At 44.8% G+C, this 19,405-nt stretch overlaps 2 protein-coding genes across 6 annotated transcripts in view; both read left to right on the top strand.

Annotated features, from left to right (window-relative positions):
- mef2aa (myocyte enhancer factor 2aa) overlaps positions 1-16,726 on the top strand; it is a 65,607-nt gene extending 48,881 nt beyond the window's left edge. For 3 of the 5 annotated variants that reach the window (XM_079269541.1, XM_079269540.1, XM_079269542.1), the window contains exons 6-10: positions 9,112-9,296; positions 10,730-10,753; positions 12,311-12,440; positions 12,587-12,710; positions 12,903-16,726. In XM_079269541.1, the coding sequence (XP_079125667.1) occupies positions 9,112-9,296; positions 10,730-10,753; positions 12,311-12,440; positions 12,587-12,710; positions 12,903-13,239 (800 nt within the window). In that variant the 3' untranslated portion in view covers positions 13,240-16,726. The remainder of the gene's footprint in view (positions 1-9,111; positions 9,297-10,729; positions 10,754-12,310; positions 12,441-12,586; positions 12,711-12,902) is intronic. The other 2 variants (XM_079269543.1, XM_079269544.1) reach the window with 1 other exon arrangement.
- A 2,413-nt stretch (positions 16,727-19,139) lies between these two features.
- The window catches only part of mctp2a (multiple C2 domains, transmembrane 2a), a 31,146-nt gene continuing 30,880 nt past the window's right edge, over positions 19,140-19,405 (top strand). The window contains exon 1 of the mRNA XM_079271366.1: positions 19,140-19,263. Within this exon, the coding sequence (XP_079127492.1) occupies positions 19,261-19,263 (3 nt within the window). The 5' untranslated portion in view covers positions 19,140-19,260. The remainder of the gene's footprint in view (positions 19,264-19,405) is intronic.

The following is a 19,405-nucleotide window of genomic DNA, read 5'->3' as shown; positions in this document are numbered from 1 at the left end:
TTTTCTTTCAACCGCTTATATAATTACATGCTGGTCCTTGACTGGTAAGCATTTAGAATTAAAGTTGTGGTGAACTTGTAGGATTGAAGAGCGTGATATCTCTTTCAACAATATTGGAGCATGATAGGCTTTTGAAACACAAAGCATGTTCGTATGTTCTGCAGATCAGGTGATGAAATAAATAAAATTGTCCTCTTTTATTGTAGGTGGATTGAATGTGAAACATGTATTCAAAGTGGGAGGGTGATGATGATGGTGATTACACCCTTGCTGAATACAAAAACAACGAGAACAATTATTGACCTTGTTGCCATGTGCCTTCAGTCTTAACAAATCACCTTCTACACAACAATAGGACTGTGCATGGCATCTATTATTAGAAAACTGTTTTGGAGGCCTTGATTCGTACATCTATTATTTCTTGTCATTCATCAAGGCATTTTCTCTTTCTGCCTGAACATGACGCACGTGGGATATTCTTTCCCTCAACCTTAAAATGAAAACTGAATGCTTCAGTTGTAAACACAGCCCTTGTGAGGATTTGTGTCTAACTCTGCTGTATTTCCCTCAGTAGGGTCCTCCTACGAGTCCCGCCCACTGCCGCGCCTCTCTCCGTAGGCACAGCTGTGCCTCATCTTCTGTGATCGCCTCCAGCTGACATAAATACTCCTGTCACTCTCATTCCAGTTGTCAGTCCGTCCGTTTACCTACCTAGTATTCCGACCCGTGAGTAGTCCATTTGTTCACTCTCTGAAGATCCGCTACTAACGATGCATTTCGTTTTTTCAACTTGCCTGCCGTACAGTGTCGCGCCTCGGGTTTTCACCTGTACGAAGAAGCCTTCCAGTTAGTTCCTCGGAGATCAACTGTGTAGTCTTGGCGTTCCTGTGTCGAGCCTCGGGTGTCACTCAGACCTGCCGGACGCGGACCGGCCACTTCCCGGCTAAGATCCGAGCGGAGCGCGAGGACACGCCTCCGTACTGACGTTTGACAGTTTTCCTGTCGGCTTCGTCGGCCGCTCAGCAGGATTCGCCACTTTCCGGCTTGGAACCGTGCGGAGGCGTGGAGACTCCTCCTATTGACTTTGTCCATTTCCTGTCTTTTCCCTTGACTGAGAGAAATAAATTATCGTGGTTTTGAAATAGAACTCTGCTGTCTGAATCTGCATTCGGGTCCATGAACACACCACATCATAACAGAACGGACTGACCATAATTATGGACCCAGCAGCCACAGCAGGATTTCCACCTGCAGATCCCCGGGTCCGTGAGTCATTTGTTCCGTCTCCTGAACTTTTCCACGGAGACATGAGAGGATGCAGAGGTTTTCTGCTCCAGATGACGTTTGTGTTTAACCAACAGCCCTGCACGTATGCATCGGACAGTTCTAAAATTGCCTATCTGACCGGGTTACTACATGGCCGTGCTCTCGACTGGGCCCAGGCCTGGTTCACTCAGAACCTGTTGGATACGGTTTATTTTGGACAATACCTGGAGGCATTTAAGAGAGCTTTCGACCACCCTACATACTCTCAGGTCGCTGTTCAGAACCTCCTCCGCCTCCGACAGGGCTCTGCTAGCGCCGCTGAACATTCCATTGACTTTCGCATCCTGGCCGCAGAGTCCGGTTGGGAGGAGAGGGAGCTAAAGGGGGGTTTTCTCAGCAGCCTGTTGGAGGGATTAAAGGACGAGCTCGCTGTTCTGGAGGAGGCTAAGACACTGGAAGACCTGATCGCTCTCACCATCCGACTGGCCGCAGCCCTGGCCCCCAGCACTCGCCCGCTCCGGCACCTTCTCCCGTGGATCGGGATGAACCCATGCAGTTGGGACGGTTCCATCTGTCTCAGGATGAGAGGGAGCGACGAATCCATTCAGGAGCCTGCCTCTACTGCGGCGAGCCGGGTCACCGTATCCCTGTCTGCCCGGGGCGCCCAAAAGAGAGGGCTCGCCGGTAAGAGTGAGAATACTGGCGAGTGACTCCACCCGACTTCCCCGTCCCAAGTCCCGTCTCACACTACCAGCTAAGTTATGCCTGCCATCCAGTGCTCTACCGGTCTTGGCCCTGATTGACTCCGGAGCAGAACAGAGTTTTTTGGACTCCTCCTTGGCCTTCGCTCATGGGATTCCCTTGGAGGAGTTGGAATGCCCTCTTCAGGCGAACGCTCTGGATGGCAGTCGCTTGACCAATATCACGCACCGGACTTGCCCTATTACCCTGCTTGTGTCAGGAAACCACCAACATGAGATCTGTTTTTACGTCTTCTCTACGCCCCTGACACCCCTGGTTCTGGGCCATCCTTGGCTCCTCGACCACAACCCACAGATAGACTGGGCAGGAAACAGAATCATCGGCTGGAGCCCTACATGTCTTTCAAGGTGCCTCAAGTCCGCCATTCCCCGGCAGACCGCTTCTCTCCACACCCCTACTACCGGAACTGATCTCACCTCGGTCCCTTTGGAGTATGTAGATCTCAGCGAGGCATTCAACAAGGAACGAGCCCTTTCCCTGCCACCCCACCGACCCTACGATTGCGCCATAGAGCTATTCCCCGGCGCCACCCTGCCCTCCAGCCGACTATACAACCTTTCCCGACCTGAACGCGAGTCGATGGAGACCTATATCACAGACTCCCTCGCTGCTGGAATTATCCGCCAGTCATCGTCCCCGGTGGGAGCAGGGTTTTTCTTCGTGGCCAAGAAGGTCAAGAGTGTCCGTGCTTGCATCGACTACCGAGGGTTAAACCAGATCACCACCCGGAACAAGTACCCACTACCCCTAATCAACTCTGCTTTTGAATCGCTACCCGGTGCCACAATTTTCACCAAGCTAGACCTCCGCAATGCTTACCACTTGGTTCGGATACAAGAGGGGGATGAGTGGAAGACCGCTTTCAACACTCCCCTGGGACATTTCGAGTACCTGGTCATGCCATTCGGACTTACAAATGCACCAGCCGTTTTCCAGGCTTTGGTGAACGACGTGCTCAGGGATTTTCTCAACCGGTTTGTGTTTGTCTACATCGACGACATTCTGATTTACTCCTCAAACCTACAGGAACATTGCCACCATGATCGTCAGGTCCTTCAGCGCTTACTGGAGAACCAACTCTTCATCAAAGCCGAGAAATGTGAATTCCATGTCACCTCTATACAGTTTCTTGGTTTCATCATTGAGGAGGGTCAGATTCGGAAGGATCCAGATAAGGTTAAAGCGGTCACCGAATGGCCGGTCCCCTCTAACCGGAAGAAGCTCCAGCAGTTCCTAGGATTTGCAAACTTCTACCGCCGGTTCATTCGGAACTACAGTCAGACGGCGTCACCCCTAACCAGACTCACCTCCTCTAAGGTGTTTTTTTCCTGGTCCCCCGAGGCCGACCGGGCGTTTAATGCCCTCAAGGAGCGATTCACATCAGCCCCATCCTAGTACAGCCGGATGAAAGCTGCCAGTTCGTGGTCGAGGTGGACGCCTCCGACACCGGAGTAGGAGCAGTATTATCACAACGCTCAACCACTGACTCTAAGCTCCGTCCGTGTGCTTTTTTCTCTCGCCGCCTTTCCCCGGCCGAGCGGAACTATGATGTGGGCAACCGGGAGTTACTGGCCGTCAAGCTGGCTCTGGAGGAATGGAGACATTGGTTGGAGGGGTCAGTCCACCCGGTCATTGTGTGGACCGACCACCGAAATCTCGAATACATCCATTCTGCCCGGCGACTGAACTCCCGCCAAGCCCGTTGGGCTCTGTTCTTTGCCCGTTTCAACTTCACCATCACCTACCGCCCAGGAAGTAAGAACATCAAGCCCGACGCCCTCTCTCGGCAGTTTTCCCCAGACGAGGTTGACCCAGCTCTGGACACGATTGTTCCACCTGCCTGTGTCCTAGGGGTTCTCACCTGGGCGATAGAGTCTGCAGTGCGGGAGGCTCAGCAGACCCAGCCAGACCCAGGAGGTGGTCCTCCTGGGCGCCTGTTCGTTCCCCTTTCCGTCCGTTCCCAGGTCCTACAATGGGCTCATGACTCCTGACTCTCCGGCCACCCTGGGATAAGATGTACAATCAACTGGATCCGGCGCTCCTTCTGGTGGCCATCCTTGGACAATGACACCCGAGCGTACGTCCTAGCCTGTACCACCTGTGCGCGCAACAAGGCCTCACACAGACCCCCTGTTGGACTATTATGACCTATGCCTGTTCCCCACAGGCCTTGGTCGCATATGGCATTGGACTTCGTCACTGGATTTCCTCCCCCCGAGAACAACACGGTCATCCTTACCATCGTGGACCGGTTTTCCAAGGCAGCTCACTTTATTCCCCTTCCCAAGCTCCCATCGGCCCACGAGACCGCAGACTTGTTGGTTCAACATGTCTTTAGACTCCACGGCATCCCTATGGATATTGTTTCTGATCGGGGTCCTCAGTTCTCCTCCCAAGTTTGGAAGGCATTCTGCCGCAGCCTCTGTGCCACTGCTAGCCTCTCCTCCGGCTTTCACCCCCAGACCAATGGGCAGACCGAGAGGCTGAACCAGGAGCTAGAAGCCATGCTCCGGTGTGTAGTGGCGGCAAATCTATCTTCCTGGAGTCGTCACTTGGCCTGGATAGAGTACGCACACAACAGCCATACCTCCACGGCAACAGGTCTCTCCCCCTTCGAGGCCTCCATTGGCTACCAACCTCCCCTTCTACCCAGCCAAGAGGTCGAGATTTCCGTCCCGTCAGTCCAAATCAACCATCGCCGATGCAGAAGAGTCTGGAGAGAGACTCGTGCCGCCCTAATTCATTCTTCCGAACAAAACAAGCGTCTGGCTTTCCACCAAGGACATACCCCTACGCACTGAATCCAAGAAGCTCTCTCCCAGATGCATTGGCCCGTTCCCCATTGTCTCAGTTATCAACCCGGTCACGGTCAAGCTCCCGCAATCCATGAGGATCCACCCTGTTTTCCATGTGTCTCTTCTGAAACCCATTCACTCTAGTCCTCTGAACCCTCCGGCCAAACCCCCTGCATCTATTATTAGAAAACTGTTTTGGAGGCCTTGATTCGTACATCTATTATTTCTTGTCATTCATCAAGGCATTTTCTCTTTCTGCCTGAACATGACGCACGTGGGATATTCTTTCCCTCAACCTTAAAATGAAAACTGAATGCTTCAGTTGTAAACACAGCCCTTGTGAGGATTTGTGTCTAACTCTGCTGTATTTCCCTCAGTAGGGTCCTCCTACGAGTCCCGCCCACTGCCGCGCCTCTCTCCGTAGGCACAGCTGTGCCTCATCTTCTGTGATCGCCTCCAGCTGACATAAATACTCCTGTCACTCTCATTCCAGTTGTCAGTCCGTCCGTTTACCTACCTGGTATTCCGACCAGTGAGTAGTCCATTTGTTCACTCTCTGAAGATCCGCTACTAACGATGCATTTCATTTTTTCAACTTGCCTGCCGTACAGTGTCGAGCCTCGGGTTTTCACCTGTACGAAGAATCCTTCCAGTTAGTTCCTCGGACATCAACTGTGTAGTCTTGGCGCTCCTGTGTCGAGCCTCGGGTGTCACACAGACGATCCAGCCTGCCTGCCAGCCGCGGACACGGACCGGCCACTTTCCGGCTTGGAACCGTGCGGAGGCGTGGAGACGCCTCCTATTGACTTTGTCCATTTCCTGTCTGTTCCCTTGACTGAGAGAAATTAATTATCGTGGTTTTGAAATACAACTCTGCTGTCTGAGTCTGCATTCGGGTCCATGAACACACCACATCATAACAGCCCTTATGTAATGCCCCTTCCCAGACCGTGTTAATAATTCAGGACAATGAAAGAAACCAAACAGCTTTCAACACGCGCTGGTTTCAGTCAGAGGATTTATTGGCACAACCGAGCCGTGAGTGAAGTCTGAATATGGAATGAGGGCAGACATCAGAAAAGCCCACTGAAACGTTCCCGCAGAAAGGCTGGGTCTTAACTTGTGGCTGTTACCTTGGCTCAAAATTAACTTTGTGGTCCGAGTATTTGTTCAGACATGTGTTCCCTTCTTGGCAAGTATTTGAAAGAAGTGGGATTTATGTATCATCAGACATCTGAAGACATAATCAGAGGCAGATTCCAAAGATGTGTGAGTCAGGTGGGTTAATCCCAGTCTAACTGAGCTCGTGAATACAGCACAATACAGTCTGTCGTCACCCTGTGAAGCACTAGCATTGGTTATCAGCCCAATTTCTGTTGGTTTAGAAGTGAACAAGGAAAATTACTGAAATGTTTGTAGAAACATATACACATATACATTCTGTTTTCAGAAAAAAAAAGAACACTTAGATGTTCAGGCTCTGTTAAAGTTACATTTTCTTTTTGTCAAAATCTATAGAAAGAACAGTGAACAATGCAGGTAGGCTATGGACACAGTAGTATTTGATAGAACAATTAAATAGCCTGAAAGAAGATTGTGTACATGGTGCTCAAAAACAGCGATGAGAGAAAAAGCTCTTTTTCTTTGCACTGCACACTGTATTACATTTTGCATTAAAATATATATGTTAAATTAAGGTGTATATATACATACAATGTAATCATTTATGTGTTGTATTTTTGATGTTTGATGAACAGATGTGTCTTGTGACCCAGACTGACACAGAAATAGAAACTAACCAACTTAAAGCGTGACTGGTATTTTTCAACCTTCAACTTGTGTTTGAGTGACTAATGGGGACAGCAATTTTTTCAATTGTTACAGTATTGGGCCAGAGCACTGCAGGTGGCAGCCGCTAAACGGGCTGCAATGTAATCGCTCGGGGCGTTTCCTCACCGTCCGTGAACGTCCACTAAAAGTACTTGTTTGTGCCACTGACAAGACTCAGATTGTTATTATACGTGTCGGACAACATCATGGAAAGGACAGAGAAATAACACGTTTTTCTTAGCTTTCTTAGTCTCGCTCTGAACGTAGCATCCACATTATTGTCGAAATCAGCTAACTATTCAGACATGATATTGGAAATCGTTTTGATAACGCAAAGCTATTCTTTCTGTGCTGCAACACAACAAACCCTCAACACCGACACACATCTCTTCAACTCTCACTCACGTTTTCACCGTTGTCTTCTGGCAACAAATCACATGACACATTCACAAACAGAACGCGAAGGGTAAGAAAAACCTTTTTGTTTCTCTGTTGGGTCCTTTCCATAATGTTGTCAGAGACCTATATGGACAATATGAGTCAGTGGCCAAAGTAAGCCCTCTTAGTGGACATAAAATGACGGAGAGCAGTTACCCCGAGCCATTATAGCCTGCAGCACTCTGGCTCAATACTGGACCAGTTTCAAAAATTGTTGTCCCCATTAGTCGCTGAGACGCTTAAACGGGGAAACCAGGGTCAAGGTTTGGTAACTTTTTTTAAAAGAAACAAACGTCAGACTGTCACTTTATCCTGACAGTAGTGCATGAGACAGTTAATCTGTGAAAAATAAATCATGTTCCTCTGCCTCCTCTTAGTGCTCCGAATGGCATTTTAAAGATTTCACCGCGCCGAAGGAAAACAACCAATCAGACAACTCCTTTACATGACAGTCTATTTGCACTGACATCTCATTCCCATGAATGACATCGTCACTGCTTTTAATCAGGTTTGCTATTTCTAGGGCCTTGGACATTTACTGTGCTAATTCTGTAAACATTTTATTCTTGCAGCAGCCAAGTCTCGTACGATCAAAGCTAGAACTGGCGGCGATAGCTGCTTGTATATATACTGTTGATTCAGCTGTGAGATACTATTGTCGGCTTCATAACTGTTTATTTGACCGTGAATTGTTGGTGTCCTTATCTGTAGTCAGAGGGGCTATTGTTCCATTATGTTCCTATACAAGAGCCTACTCATTGTGCACAGACTTTGTGTTTCACTGGGATACACTGAACACAATGGAGAAGTCGGCAACTTGTTGAAGTGTTACTGATCTGTTGATGCAGCGCTAGACGCAATTCATACTTTCTTACCCTTTATTTTCAAGATTTCAACATGTATATGTTGTAACGGTATAGTTTTTACTTACTTACATAACTTGAATTCAATTCTAAATTCATCCGCACTTGAACAATTTGCTTATTTTTTTCACAACAATTCAAGGCTCCGTTTTTATTACGGTGGATTTTTGTGGAATCCGCAGCATCCTGCCTTGTTCAGACGGACTCACCGTATCTTTCAATTAAAAACAGCTACTGTAGGTCGACAACAAAAATGAAGAATTCATATTTTCCTGAATCCTGTGTTTTAAAAAAATCAATCAAAATACTAAGTGAAGACAGTTTCCAGTGATCTAGCAATCTGTAAGGGATCCCCCATTAATACAGGAGCACTTGCATTTCGTGGTGCTAGTATAATGTATTATTTTAAGGTACATAACATATGACAGTATTTTATACAATATGGTACAGTATCTAAAAACTGCTACATGAATCTATGCAGACATGTACTGTAAGTGTAACAGACAAACATCTCTCTGTTTCACTGTGAAAATGATAATTTCTTGAAGTATGTCTCAAAGAAAATCATTCTCTGTCCTCACCCACGGATAATATTCACCCTTTGCATGAGATAGTTGTCCAGCGATAGAGTGGGAGTGAGGTGGATGGAAGTTCCTAAAATAAATTAGAGGGGACTCATCGCTTTGCTAAGAAAGGAAATGACGAATGACGATGACATGAACATTAAGGTGTGAATGTGTAAGGAAGTGTCTTGCACTTTGCCATTGTCTGCGTGCACAGTGTAGAAACAACACCGAGAGATCTTTTATTGTTTTTTTTATTCAACTGTAATGGCAGCTATTTCTTTTAAGCAGTCACAGTACATTTGTCAGTGAACTGCTCCTCATCCCAAGATGCAAAGAATTGACTTTGATGTAATCATTCACAATAAAAATAAAAGGCTCATCAATTTTGAAATGGACATTTTATTTTTGTAAATGTGCAGGATAATTATCCAAGTCTATTAAAACTTCCCAGAGGGTTGGAAACACTTAACGCTGCGTGCTGCAGCAAGCTGGAAAACAATGCTGTGTGAGAGCTTTGCTTGATGACTGTGAGTGTTGTCAGTCACAGTCCGTGGTTTGATGATGTGTTTCTGTCGCTGTGTACCTCTGCAGGAAACGGTTTTGTTAACCCCAGGGGCTCTCCGGGCGTCCTCAGCTCACCCAGCGGCAACGGCCTGGGTAAAGTCATGCCCACCAAGTCTCCACCACCACCTGGAGGGAACATGGGAATGGGAGGCCGCAAGCCAGACCTAAGGGTTGTTATCCCTCCATCTAGCAAAGGGATGATGCCCCCACTGGTGAGTACAGAGCACTCCACTGCACACAAGTATCCCCAGCTAAAGGACCTTTAAGTACCTCTGCTGCAGGGCGGACCAGAGCTTTCTTCAGTGTCATCTAGACTTTCATAGCAGAATGTTTTGCAACATTTTGCCACAACCGTGATCACATCGACGTAGCATGCGAAAGGACTGTTTATCTGCCAAGTGGGACTCACTCACAGGGTGTGCAGGCCACACCTGAACAGCGTTCTTCTTGTGCTGCATTCTTCTTCTATCACCTCCATTAACATGTGGGCAGAGCCAAGAATCTGCAGCCCGGGTGTCATAAGTCACACTCAATTACTCACATTTAAATGAGGCTTTCTCCAACTATAATAATGAAGGTGCAGAGCGCTCTGACCACAGCGAACCACTGAGGCTGAACTAGACTCTCTTTGTCATAAATCAGCATTCGGAAGAAAAAAGAAAGCGGCCAGCAAATAAACTATTTCCAACTTTGCGTGTTCCTGGTGTTGTCAGCAACAGGAGCCACTCCATGAAAATGGTTGTGTTTGGTAAATAAACCCCAGGTTACTGTGGGTGCTCCTCCTTTGCAGAGCTTCAAGTAGCCTGGAGCCGTTTCTAAACATTGTGTCTTACCATGTCGACATGTGGAATCAGTAGAGCAGGACAGGTTGTGTGGTAAGAGGTCTGAAACAGGTTCGGCAGGGAGGCACTGTGGGTACTTTTGGAGTGGTAGAGGCTGTGGAGGGCGCTGGCTGTGGCAGGTCTGCAGACAGCCTGTCATTAGGCCATAATGGTATTAAATTAATCACATCTCAGTGTGACAGAGTGTAGATGAAGACTTAATCAGGGGCCCAGGGTGTGAGCCAGATAATATCTTGTCGCCCTTGTCGTGTCTTCCTGCCGCTATTGATTGAGTGTGGGTATTAAGACGGCCCCGGCCTGGTCGCAGTATGTCCCACAGCACAGGGAAGATGGGCTGTGGGTCCTCTTTCAGCACAGGCAGGATTTGAAATGCTCTCCTCTGCTAAGTACCCTGCGGCCATTGTTGGTACCAGCGGAGAAAATGCATATGTCATTTTTGGCTAGGCGATGAGTGCAATCTCACATCCAGGATCAGATCAGTGTTATCAATATCCAGAACAAATCTACCCTCACTGGCATCTGTCCAGGACTGCTTCTTCTTCTTCATCTTCATCATTTACATGATAAAGACAAGTTAATCGGGTGCCTATGCTTTGGACAAAATTGTTCACGATGACAACGGACTATAGACAATACAATGTTCGATTTCAAAGTGACTGGAGAAGTCATCCCCACTTTTATATTCCTTAACGCCCCTTTTACTGTAAAATCCAGACAGCTGGCACGATTTTCCAGAGCGATTTACAGTCGCTCTGCTTCTTTTCTGTAACTCTGCCTCTCTTCTTCTCTTCTGTTGAGGGCAGTCGCAGGAGGAGGAAATGGATTTGGTGAGTTTTGATAAATGCCTGGGCAAATGGCTGAAATGTGAACATGCTTCCGGTAATCACACATGCAAGACTAAAGGCATTGCTCGAACCGGAGATTGGCTCTCAGAACTGCCAGCAATAATACATAAAAAAAAATGTTTTGTCACTGCATGTTTTGGGTTTGGCCTGTGAAAATTGACTCAGCCTGCTAAATTGGCTCCTCCGTTCCCAACACGTCCACGTTAGTCATATACCAATAGGAGTGTGTGTGTGTGTGTGTGTGTGTGTGTGTGTGTGTGTGTGTGTGTGTGTGTGTGTGTGTGTGTGTGTGTGTGTGTGTGTGTGTGTGTGTGTGTGTGTGTGTGTGAGAGATAGCTACGTGCGAATTCGAAAAATTTACATTTTTTTAACTATTGTCGTCACATTATGAATTTAAAAAGTGTTGGGTAGAAATCTAAATGATTCATAGTTTTTTCTTAGGAAGAGAACATTACATCATCCTCAATGACATCATGCTGTGAGATACTTGGGGTTCGGTGAAGTCATCTGGCTGGAGAACAATGCAAGGAAGCCATCAGCTAGATCATGATGCAATGCTGCTTCAAATGTAACCGCTGGCAGCTGCACATACGTTTATTACATTGTATTCTCAGGATTTGTTACAGTATTGTTCTGAACTATGACTGCATTTGGTTAGTGGAGTTGGGAGTGTTTGTGCATTTGTAGCTCACAGCGCAGTTTGCGGCATGACCGCACCACATGCTGTGTAGGTGTGCGTTTGTGTGGACTGCATGCCGGCCACTGCACTAAAGACCACTGGCGCTTCACTCTACGTCACTCTGGGATTATCCCTTTGCACCCTTTGCACCAAAGAGTTGTTGATTTGATTGTAAAACTGATCACTAGACTCACTCTGATCCCTGAATGAGTCGGCAATAGGTGCTGTGGCACGGGGCTTGCTCATCACAGGTGTCCCTCACCCACACTATCCCGATAACTGCCTTCTTTTTTATGTCTAACAAAGTAAAACTCATTAAGCAGAGTGTAGTAAATCTGATTAATAATTAGTTGTGCCTGTTGTTGTGATGACTACATCTGTCTGTTGTCTACTTAAAATATATATTTATTGTGATAACTGAAATCTTTTAATATTTGTAATCTTTTAAAGCCCGTGGTAATTCTTTTTTGGGATAAATTCACAAGTATATCTGCAGTTTGTTTTATACATACACGTGTATTTAGTCAAATATATCTGGATGATATCATAAAATCCCATAAAAAGCACATCAGTTATTTAATGTCTCTTCCAGTGTTGTTATCTTCGTTTTGACATATTTGTAGAAACACAAACGCTGCGATCAGAATATTGACTTCCATGAAGCTCCACCACCACCTAGTGGCAGCATTCATTATTACATGGATAACCCGGATTACCACAATATATATATATACTGCAAAGTATATGCAAATTCAAAACGTGCCTCTAAATGAAATGTCAATGTGACCATCGCTGAGGATTAGAGTGTGTTATATTTTGTGTTTATGCCTTTTCTTTGTTGTTTTTTTTGTGTTTTGCAGAACACCCAGAGGATCAGCATCTCCCAGTCCAGCCAGCCACTGGGCACTCCAGTAGTGTCTGTCACCACCCCCAGCCTACCCCCACAGGGCCTGGTCTACTCAGGCATGCCCACCTCCTACAACCCAGCTGGTGAGTCTGGCCTTCCTCTCCCCTCACACTGAAAACAACCGCCTCAGCCGTACTGCACACTGTTCTTTCTTGCTCTTTTCTCAGTGACACATGGTGCTGTAGCTGAAATAAGTTCCCACTGTGTTTGGCTGTTTTTGTTTTTACAGAGTTCTCCCTGAGCAGTGCAGAGATCTCTTCCCTACAGGGCTTCAGCTCTCCCGGGCTCTCACTGGGCTCCATGTCGGCATGGCAACAGCATCAACTGGGCCAGGCAGCTCTTAATTCTTTGGTGTGAGTAACACACTTCCAAGCAAAGGCACACTCTCCAGACGCCCTCACATAAATGCAACACCCACTGCGCTCTGTGATATCATGCTGAATCACACATCTACATATTCCTGGCTTCTCGCGTTGCTGCGCTTCACATTTGATGTCTCATTTCATCAGACTGAGCACAAAATGTCATGCTTACCTTCTCTGCAGTGGTGGAGGTCACCTACCTCAGGGCTCCAACCTCTCCATCAACACCAGCCAGAGCATAAACATCAAGTCCGAGCCCATTTCGCCGCCACGGGAGCGTGTCACCCCATCTGGCTTCCCCCATCAGCATCTGCAGCAAGGGTCCGGCCGACAGGAAGTCCTGGGACGGTCACCTGCTGACAGCCTCAGCTCCTCCTGTAGCTCTTACGACGGCAGCGATCGCGAGGACCACCGGCCAGACTTCCACTCTCCGCTGGGTCTGGGCAGGCCCCCTGCTGGCTCTGAGGACAGGGAGAGCCCCTCGGTCAAGCGCTTGCGCATGGACACATGGGTGACATAAAGAGCCCCGCTGAAGCCTCCAGTCACCAGCCAGTTGGAGAGAGGGGGAGGGGTTAGACATGGAGATAAAAGAAAGAGCAAGGGTCCTTAAAGCTATATCATTATGATACTATTATTCAACTCCATTTCAATTTGTAAGATGACTTGAGTGGCAAATGTTATAAGACGTGTCAGAACATATCTAAAGTAAATTCTCAAACTGATACGGTAAGATAAAGAAAATGAAAATCTCAGTTAGCTGGACTGAATGATATGCACAAGCAGGTGGTATCAGGTACTTGGTGCAATTCAGATGACATTTGCTGAAGAGAGATGTTCAGAGGAAATTGTTAAACAATAGGCGGTAGATTATTGTAGTCACTGGTCTAGTCAGACACTTACATGTAGTTGCTGTATTGCTGTTGTGCTCGCAAGTTGCAATCAATCAGAGAGAGTTGTGTTGCATTCAGGCTGAGGGCCCTTATATATGATGTTCACTGCAAGAACTATCTTTTAAAATCGTGCTGTAACCACACAAGACCTTTATCTCGAGTGGCCTCTTGTAAGTTATTGATTCAGGAGCTACAGAGAACGCCGAGTTAATTAAGACTATACGGGAATTTGGATCACACAGTAAATAATAACAGTTGAGACTACTTTGGTGAACAAATGAAAAAAAAATACAGTTTTTACTCGAGGTAAAAAACAAAATAGCAACCGAATTTATTGCAATAATGACATACTATTCATTTTATAATTTAAAAGAGTAGGATATATACCTGTGCAATTAAGATAATGCGAACCTGTCCAGTTGAGCTGGTGAGAAAATCAACATGTTCACATTTGTGTAACAGTTCATCAGTAATATAAGCCAAAGCTGTTCTTTTTGTGTTGTTTTGTACAGTTGCTACCGTTTCCTAACATGTCACTCAAAGCACCATTTCTGTCATCAGTTTTCGGGGGTTTTTGTGCTTTATTGCAAACCGTGTAAAGTCGTATAAAAACAGATCTTGAATCGATATCTAAAGCCATGAACATTTGCTGTTCTGTTTGTATAATTGATCATTTGAGCCAAACGTTTTCTTTTGTTGTGTATATAGCGACTTTAATATATATCACCAGGGTGTGAGTACATACTGAATGTACTGTACCAACACCGTTTTCAAGAAAAGTATATTTTTGTGGATTTCAGCCAAGTTTACAAGAGTAGACCCTTAAAAAGTAGATCTTTCACTGGTCAATATTTGCTATTTTGTTCATTTTACTGTAATCTCGTCTAAATTGAATTACCAACATGAACTCCCATGTGTTTTTAGTTCCAGATGGTCAATTCGTTTTTTTCCCCTCTCTTTATTAATGATGACTGTTTGTCCTGAATACATTGTGAAAGCAATGCTGTGAGGTTGAAGTTCCACTATTTTCTAACTTGTGAAGGATGATCACAAGGCTCACAGGGGAAATAGGGTTTCTTCCCTCCTATTGTAGTTGTATACCAGCAGCTGCTGAATGCACTGCCAACATTCAAACCCACGGTCCCAGCCCCACACTGAAGAATACTCGATTGTTATTGCATGTAGCTCAACTGAAAGACATGTCATCTCTCAAGCCCGTTCCACTATCCTGGTATTGGTTCACTGCATTAAAGCAAAAGACAAAACGTGGCAGAAGTGGCCGCTGACATTCACACAAAACTGATCACGCCTGTGCTAATACACGTATGTGGTTGTAAATATCACAGTCAGTCAGAATTATGTACAGAAATACTATCATGTGTTTCCTTAATTGGCAACAGAAATGTTATCTTATATCAATGCCCTATTACTAGTAAGACTACTATAGGCCTTAGGAGCCGGAAAAGTGAAACTCTGAAGGCTTTGAAGTACGCAGAAAGTGTCGCGACACTTTTATCACACCGTGCAGAGACAGAGAGGGAAGAAAGGTGCTGTGACTTGTTTTCTTCGTCGTCATCACAGGAGCAAATAATTCAGCAGCTTAATCAGTAACCCGATGTCATCGACTCCAATCTCACTGCTGGATTGCACACATTTGTTTGAGAAGTTTGCTGTACGTGAAAGCTATCGCTCTGCATTCACCGGGACATATCTTGTGTGCGTTTCTGAGGTTTTTCCGCCCCATCGTCAGCTCCATGGTAGTTCTCAATATACAACCGTAAGGATCTATGCAGTTTTAGCCCCAATTCACAGCACATATGCAGAAACATGATGTCATTAAAGGTCACGTTTAGGCCACAAAGCATCAGGAAGAAGAGCATCTGAGGTTGCTGGACTACAAGTTACATATAATACATTTTATCAAATGATTGATTTGGATACCCCCGGGGCAATCTCTTCATGTCCATATACATTGGTAGACATACTTTACATAACATGTAGTAATCCACAATGCAATCCAGTTCAACGAAGCAGGTGAAAATAGCAATAATAAATGACTACAACAAAAACTAGTCTGCCTGTTTTGGCAGCTCCACCTCGTAGTTGAGCACATACTTTAGCACTTGATAACGTATCAGGGAGTTTTGTAGTTTGTCGATCTATATGCACAGTTAGGAAATGCCTTATCCCAAAGAAAAATGACATTTACCATTTATATTTAATTTTCTCTTGTTTAAAAAAGAAACAATGCAGATATCACTCAAACGTAACCAGACTCAGAAAAGAGCCACATCAGGAAATGCACGGTGAATGCACGGCGATACAGTTCACTTTGCTCTTTTGGTCCCATGTCCAAATTGTGCACAACTGATGAATGTGAAAGGAAAGGGTAATCAATGCACCTGTAGAGGACTTTCTTCACTTTGCTGTGTAAAAGTACACCGCTTTGCTTCTTGGCTTTTATAAACAGAACTGTGTGTTTGGTAAGTGTTTGTAGTTGATAGTTCACTTAAACTAAAGAAGCTGTTTTCGGTTTGATTGCTCAGACCGTTTGGCGGCACAAGCTGGACTTTGTTGCCAATATTGAAATTATTTGTTTCAAAATTGAAAGAAATTTTAAGTTAACATTTTTCTTTCCCTTGAATGTGTTATTTTATTTTCATCATACAATAAATATTCAAGTGAACTTTTTATTAAACAATTAAGATACTATGCTAGATATTGTTGTACAAAATTTGTATTCTTCACAAAAGTACAAATATTGGCTTTTAATGTGTAATTTAGGTTATCTCTCTTATTCTGTATAAAATGAAGTAAACAACTCTTGCATAGAATTTGTTCTCCTGTGAAGTCCCAAACAGTAGAAACTGTCAACTTTATTAAACACCTCAGTGTATGCTCAATCTGAACTCGATGCCTGTTCATCTTTGAATGTTGCCTTGAAATTGCATTTCTCTTCCTTGCGTGCATCAGCGAGTGCACTCAGGCCACTGTGACAGTGAAGATCTTCATCTTAAAGACTTTATGTAAGAACATTCTTTGACATACTCTTTCAATGAAATAATCAAATCATGTTTATTCATTAAAATAGTGCTGCTTGTAATTGTACCCATGCTGGATTAATGGCTCCATGCTGTGTGACAGCCAGTGGTGGGAGAAGTGCTCAAATAACACTGCTACAGTGTTGCATATTTCATTACAAGCTGAAGTCTTGCATTTAAAATCTTAAGTAATATTGTATGATCAAAATGTAAAAAAGAAAGCGTTCTAATTATAAGTGTAATATATTGTCATATAAATGATATTACTGGATTATTATAATATGGTTTCACATGTAAGCAGCGTGCTGATGTTGAACTCGATTTGATAGAGCTCATTTTAACAGATTTATACAAGAGCCTATATGGGTGGGTAGTTTCAGATGTTTTGAATAAACATTTTATTTTACTTTTATTTTTGTAGGATACCTTAAAATTGCACTTAACTACAATGTTTGAATACATGTACGTGGTTACTTTTCACCAGTGCCGACAGCAGCACTAAAACATTCACTAACTTCAAAGTTACAAATACACCTTTGTTTATGTGAAGTCAGTGAAATGAGCTTATTTGTTTGTTTTTTAGCTTCTTTTTGTACTGCACATAATAAAGAGACTGATACAGATTTAATGCGAGAAACACACAATTGAAACGAAACTGTTTTCGCAGGTGACATCCAGTGATATTTCATTTTAGAACAGTTTTGCAAGACGACCTCGTGTATTTCTACAGTATCGCCAGCAGGAGGCACTGTAGTACAATGCATGACACAGCTGCAGGTGGATGGCCTGGTGATACATCACGCTAAACTGAGTTAAATGTAAGTTCCAACAGCTGGATATACTGGAACACGAGCCAAAACTACAGGTAGCTGGTGTTAACCTAGCTTGTGTTGATTGAACCTGTCTTCACAAAAAGAAAAGATAAGGGTAAGTTTCAGCATTTCAAGAACAACCATTTCACAGTTCAAGGAGACTTTCAACTGTTACTTTAACAATGTAAAATGTGCTTTAATTCAAAGGTGAGCAACATCATGAACCCTCATGAAATATCATGCATCGCTAACTGAAAACTCCCAAACAGTAACTTTATCTTTTTCCGAGTTAAAGTTATCCAAAGCAGTTCAAAAAGTGTAAAAGTTAATTTCACTACTTAATTAGCATTTTCACTAAAATAATTTGAGTAGAAAAACCATGCGAGACAATCGGGGGTCAGCTGTGTAATTGACAACCTCAATCGTTCACGGCTGCTTTCAGTGTGAAGGCCTTGCATGTGCATCACTCAGTAGATGTGTCCCCAAGTGCATGTACTTGGCTTCCTGTCCGTCCGTCAAACCAGCTGTGCTGCAGTCTGGACCAGGTCCAGTGTGCATGTGTAGAGTAACCAAGCCAGGTTTTGGGGCTGTTTGAGTTGTGTGAGGAGGAGGGTGACAGGCCACCTGCCACAGGGGCTTGCCCTGTTCAGATCCTCCAGCTCTGCCTTTCAACTGGGAGCCAAGTTGGGGTTCTTTCATGTGGGCCTGATCTCCTTTAAGACACCAGCAAATATTGAACAAGACTCAGTCCAGACTCAAACACATCTGTTGTCATATAGTCTCCACTGTTGGGCACAGGCGAGGAGAAAGAGAGAGAGTGAACACCAGCGGGTCTGTTGCATTAGCTTCGATGTGTGGACAGAAAGCTATAGTTTATACTTTGCAAACACCAATGCTCACTTTTGACGAGCTTAGGCTAAACCATGTTCCTCTGTAAACAAACATGGGGCTGTGTGAGAGAAATGGAGTTTTGGTACGACAAGGCAACCGCCGACTGCCAGATTCGTGCTGAAGATCAGAGATGAGATAAGACGAACAGATAGCCAACATTTCATATGCCTCAGTCATGTTGTAGAATCCATCAGTTGTATTCTGGGACCGTTTTGGACAGATAAGAAGGACAGTTGTATTGTAGAATTAGGGTAGATTATGGAATTAAGTATTTTTCTCAAATACTTGGAGCTATAAGAGAACACATATTAGAGGAAGTGTCGTGCATGCGAGTCTTAAAACAGACAAATAGCCTCACAAATGCAAATAAATATTCAAATCAACAATGAACAGACTGCAGGCGATAAGCAAACTGTGGGCTGAACTGTTTCATCACGGTGTTGGTGCCTCGCTGTGCATTTAATCTCCAGCCACTGTGTCTTTTTATATATATATATTCAATATGTGTCGTCGGATTCACAACTGAAGTCAGACTGTATGTAGCTCAAGCCATCACAAAAAATAACTTGGGTTGGACCCAAGACTTATCTGTGACATTCTCCGAGTTGTTGAAACACACCTTGTGAGACTGGAATGGCCAGTTTCACCCAGTCTCGCCTCGCCACCAATCACCTGCCGTAAAAGTTGCCAGGAAGCAGGAAACTGCATGTTGTGCTACACCTTTTCTTTGACTTCATAGTTAGGATGGTTGAGCTGCCTCTCGGTGGAGACTGACTCAGTGTGCGGCTTCGTCAGGCCGTTTGGTCGAGGTCGACTTGACAGGTATAGTATCGTGCTTTCGTTTTCTGAATTCTACTGGGATAATCCAGGAGGTAATGCCATGTAGAATGATTTGCCTGTCCCGCTAATGGTAAGATTATTCTATTTGAGTGAATGAAGTTTTGCGTAGGCATTGTTTGTGTTTTATTACAATAGGTGAAGGCAGAGCGTGTATAGTGGCGAATCCTGTGTTGCTACTTATTTAACTACTGTACACCACGTACAGTGCCTTT

The sequence above is a fragment of the Melanostigma gelatinosum genome (genome assembly GCF_949748355.1).
Source record: "Melanostigma gelatinosum genome assembly, chromosome: 1".
Taxonomy (NCBI): Eukaryota; Metazoa; Chordata; class Actinopteri; order Perciformes; family Zoarcidae; genus Melanostigma; species Melanostigma gelatinosum.
Note: the sequence above shows the minus strand (reverse complement) of the source record. Positions and strands in the feature narration are given on the sequence as shown.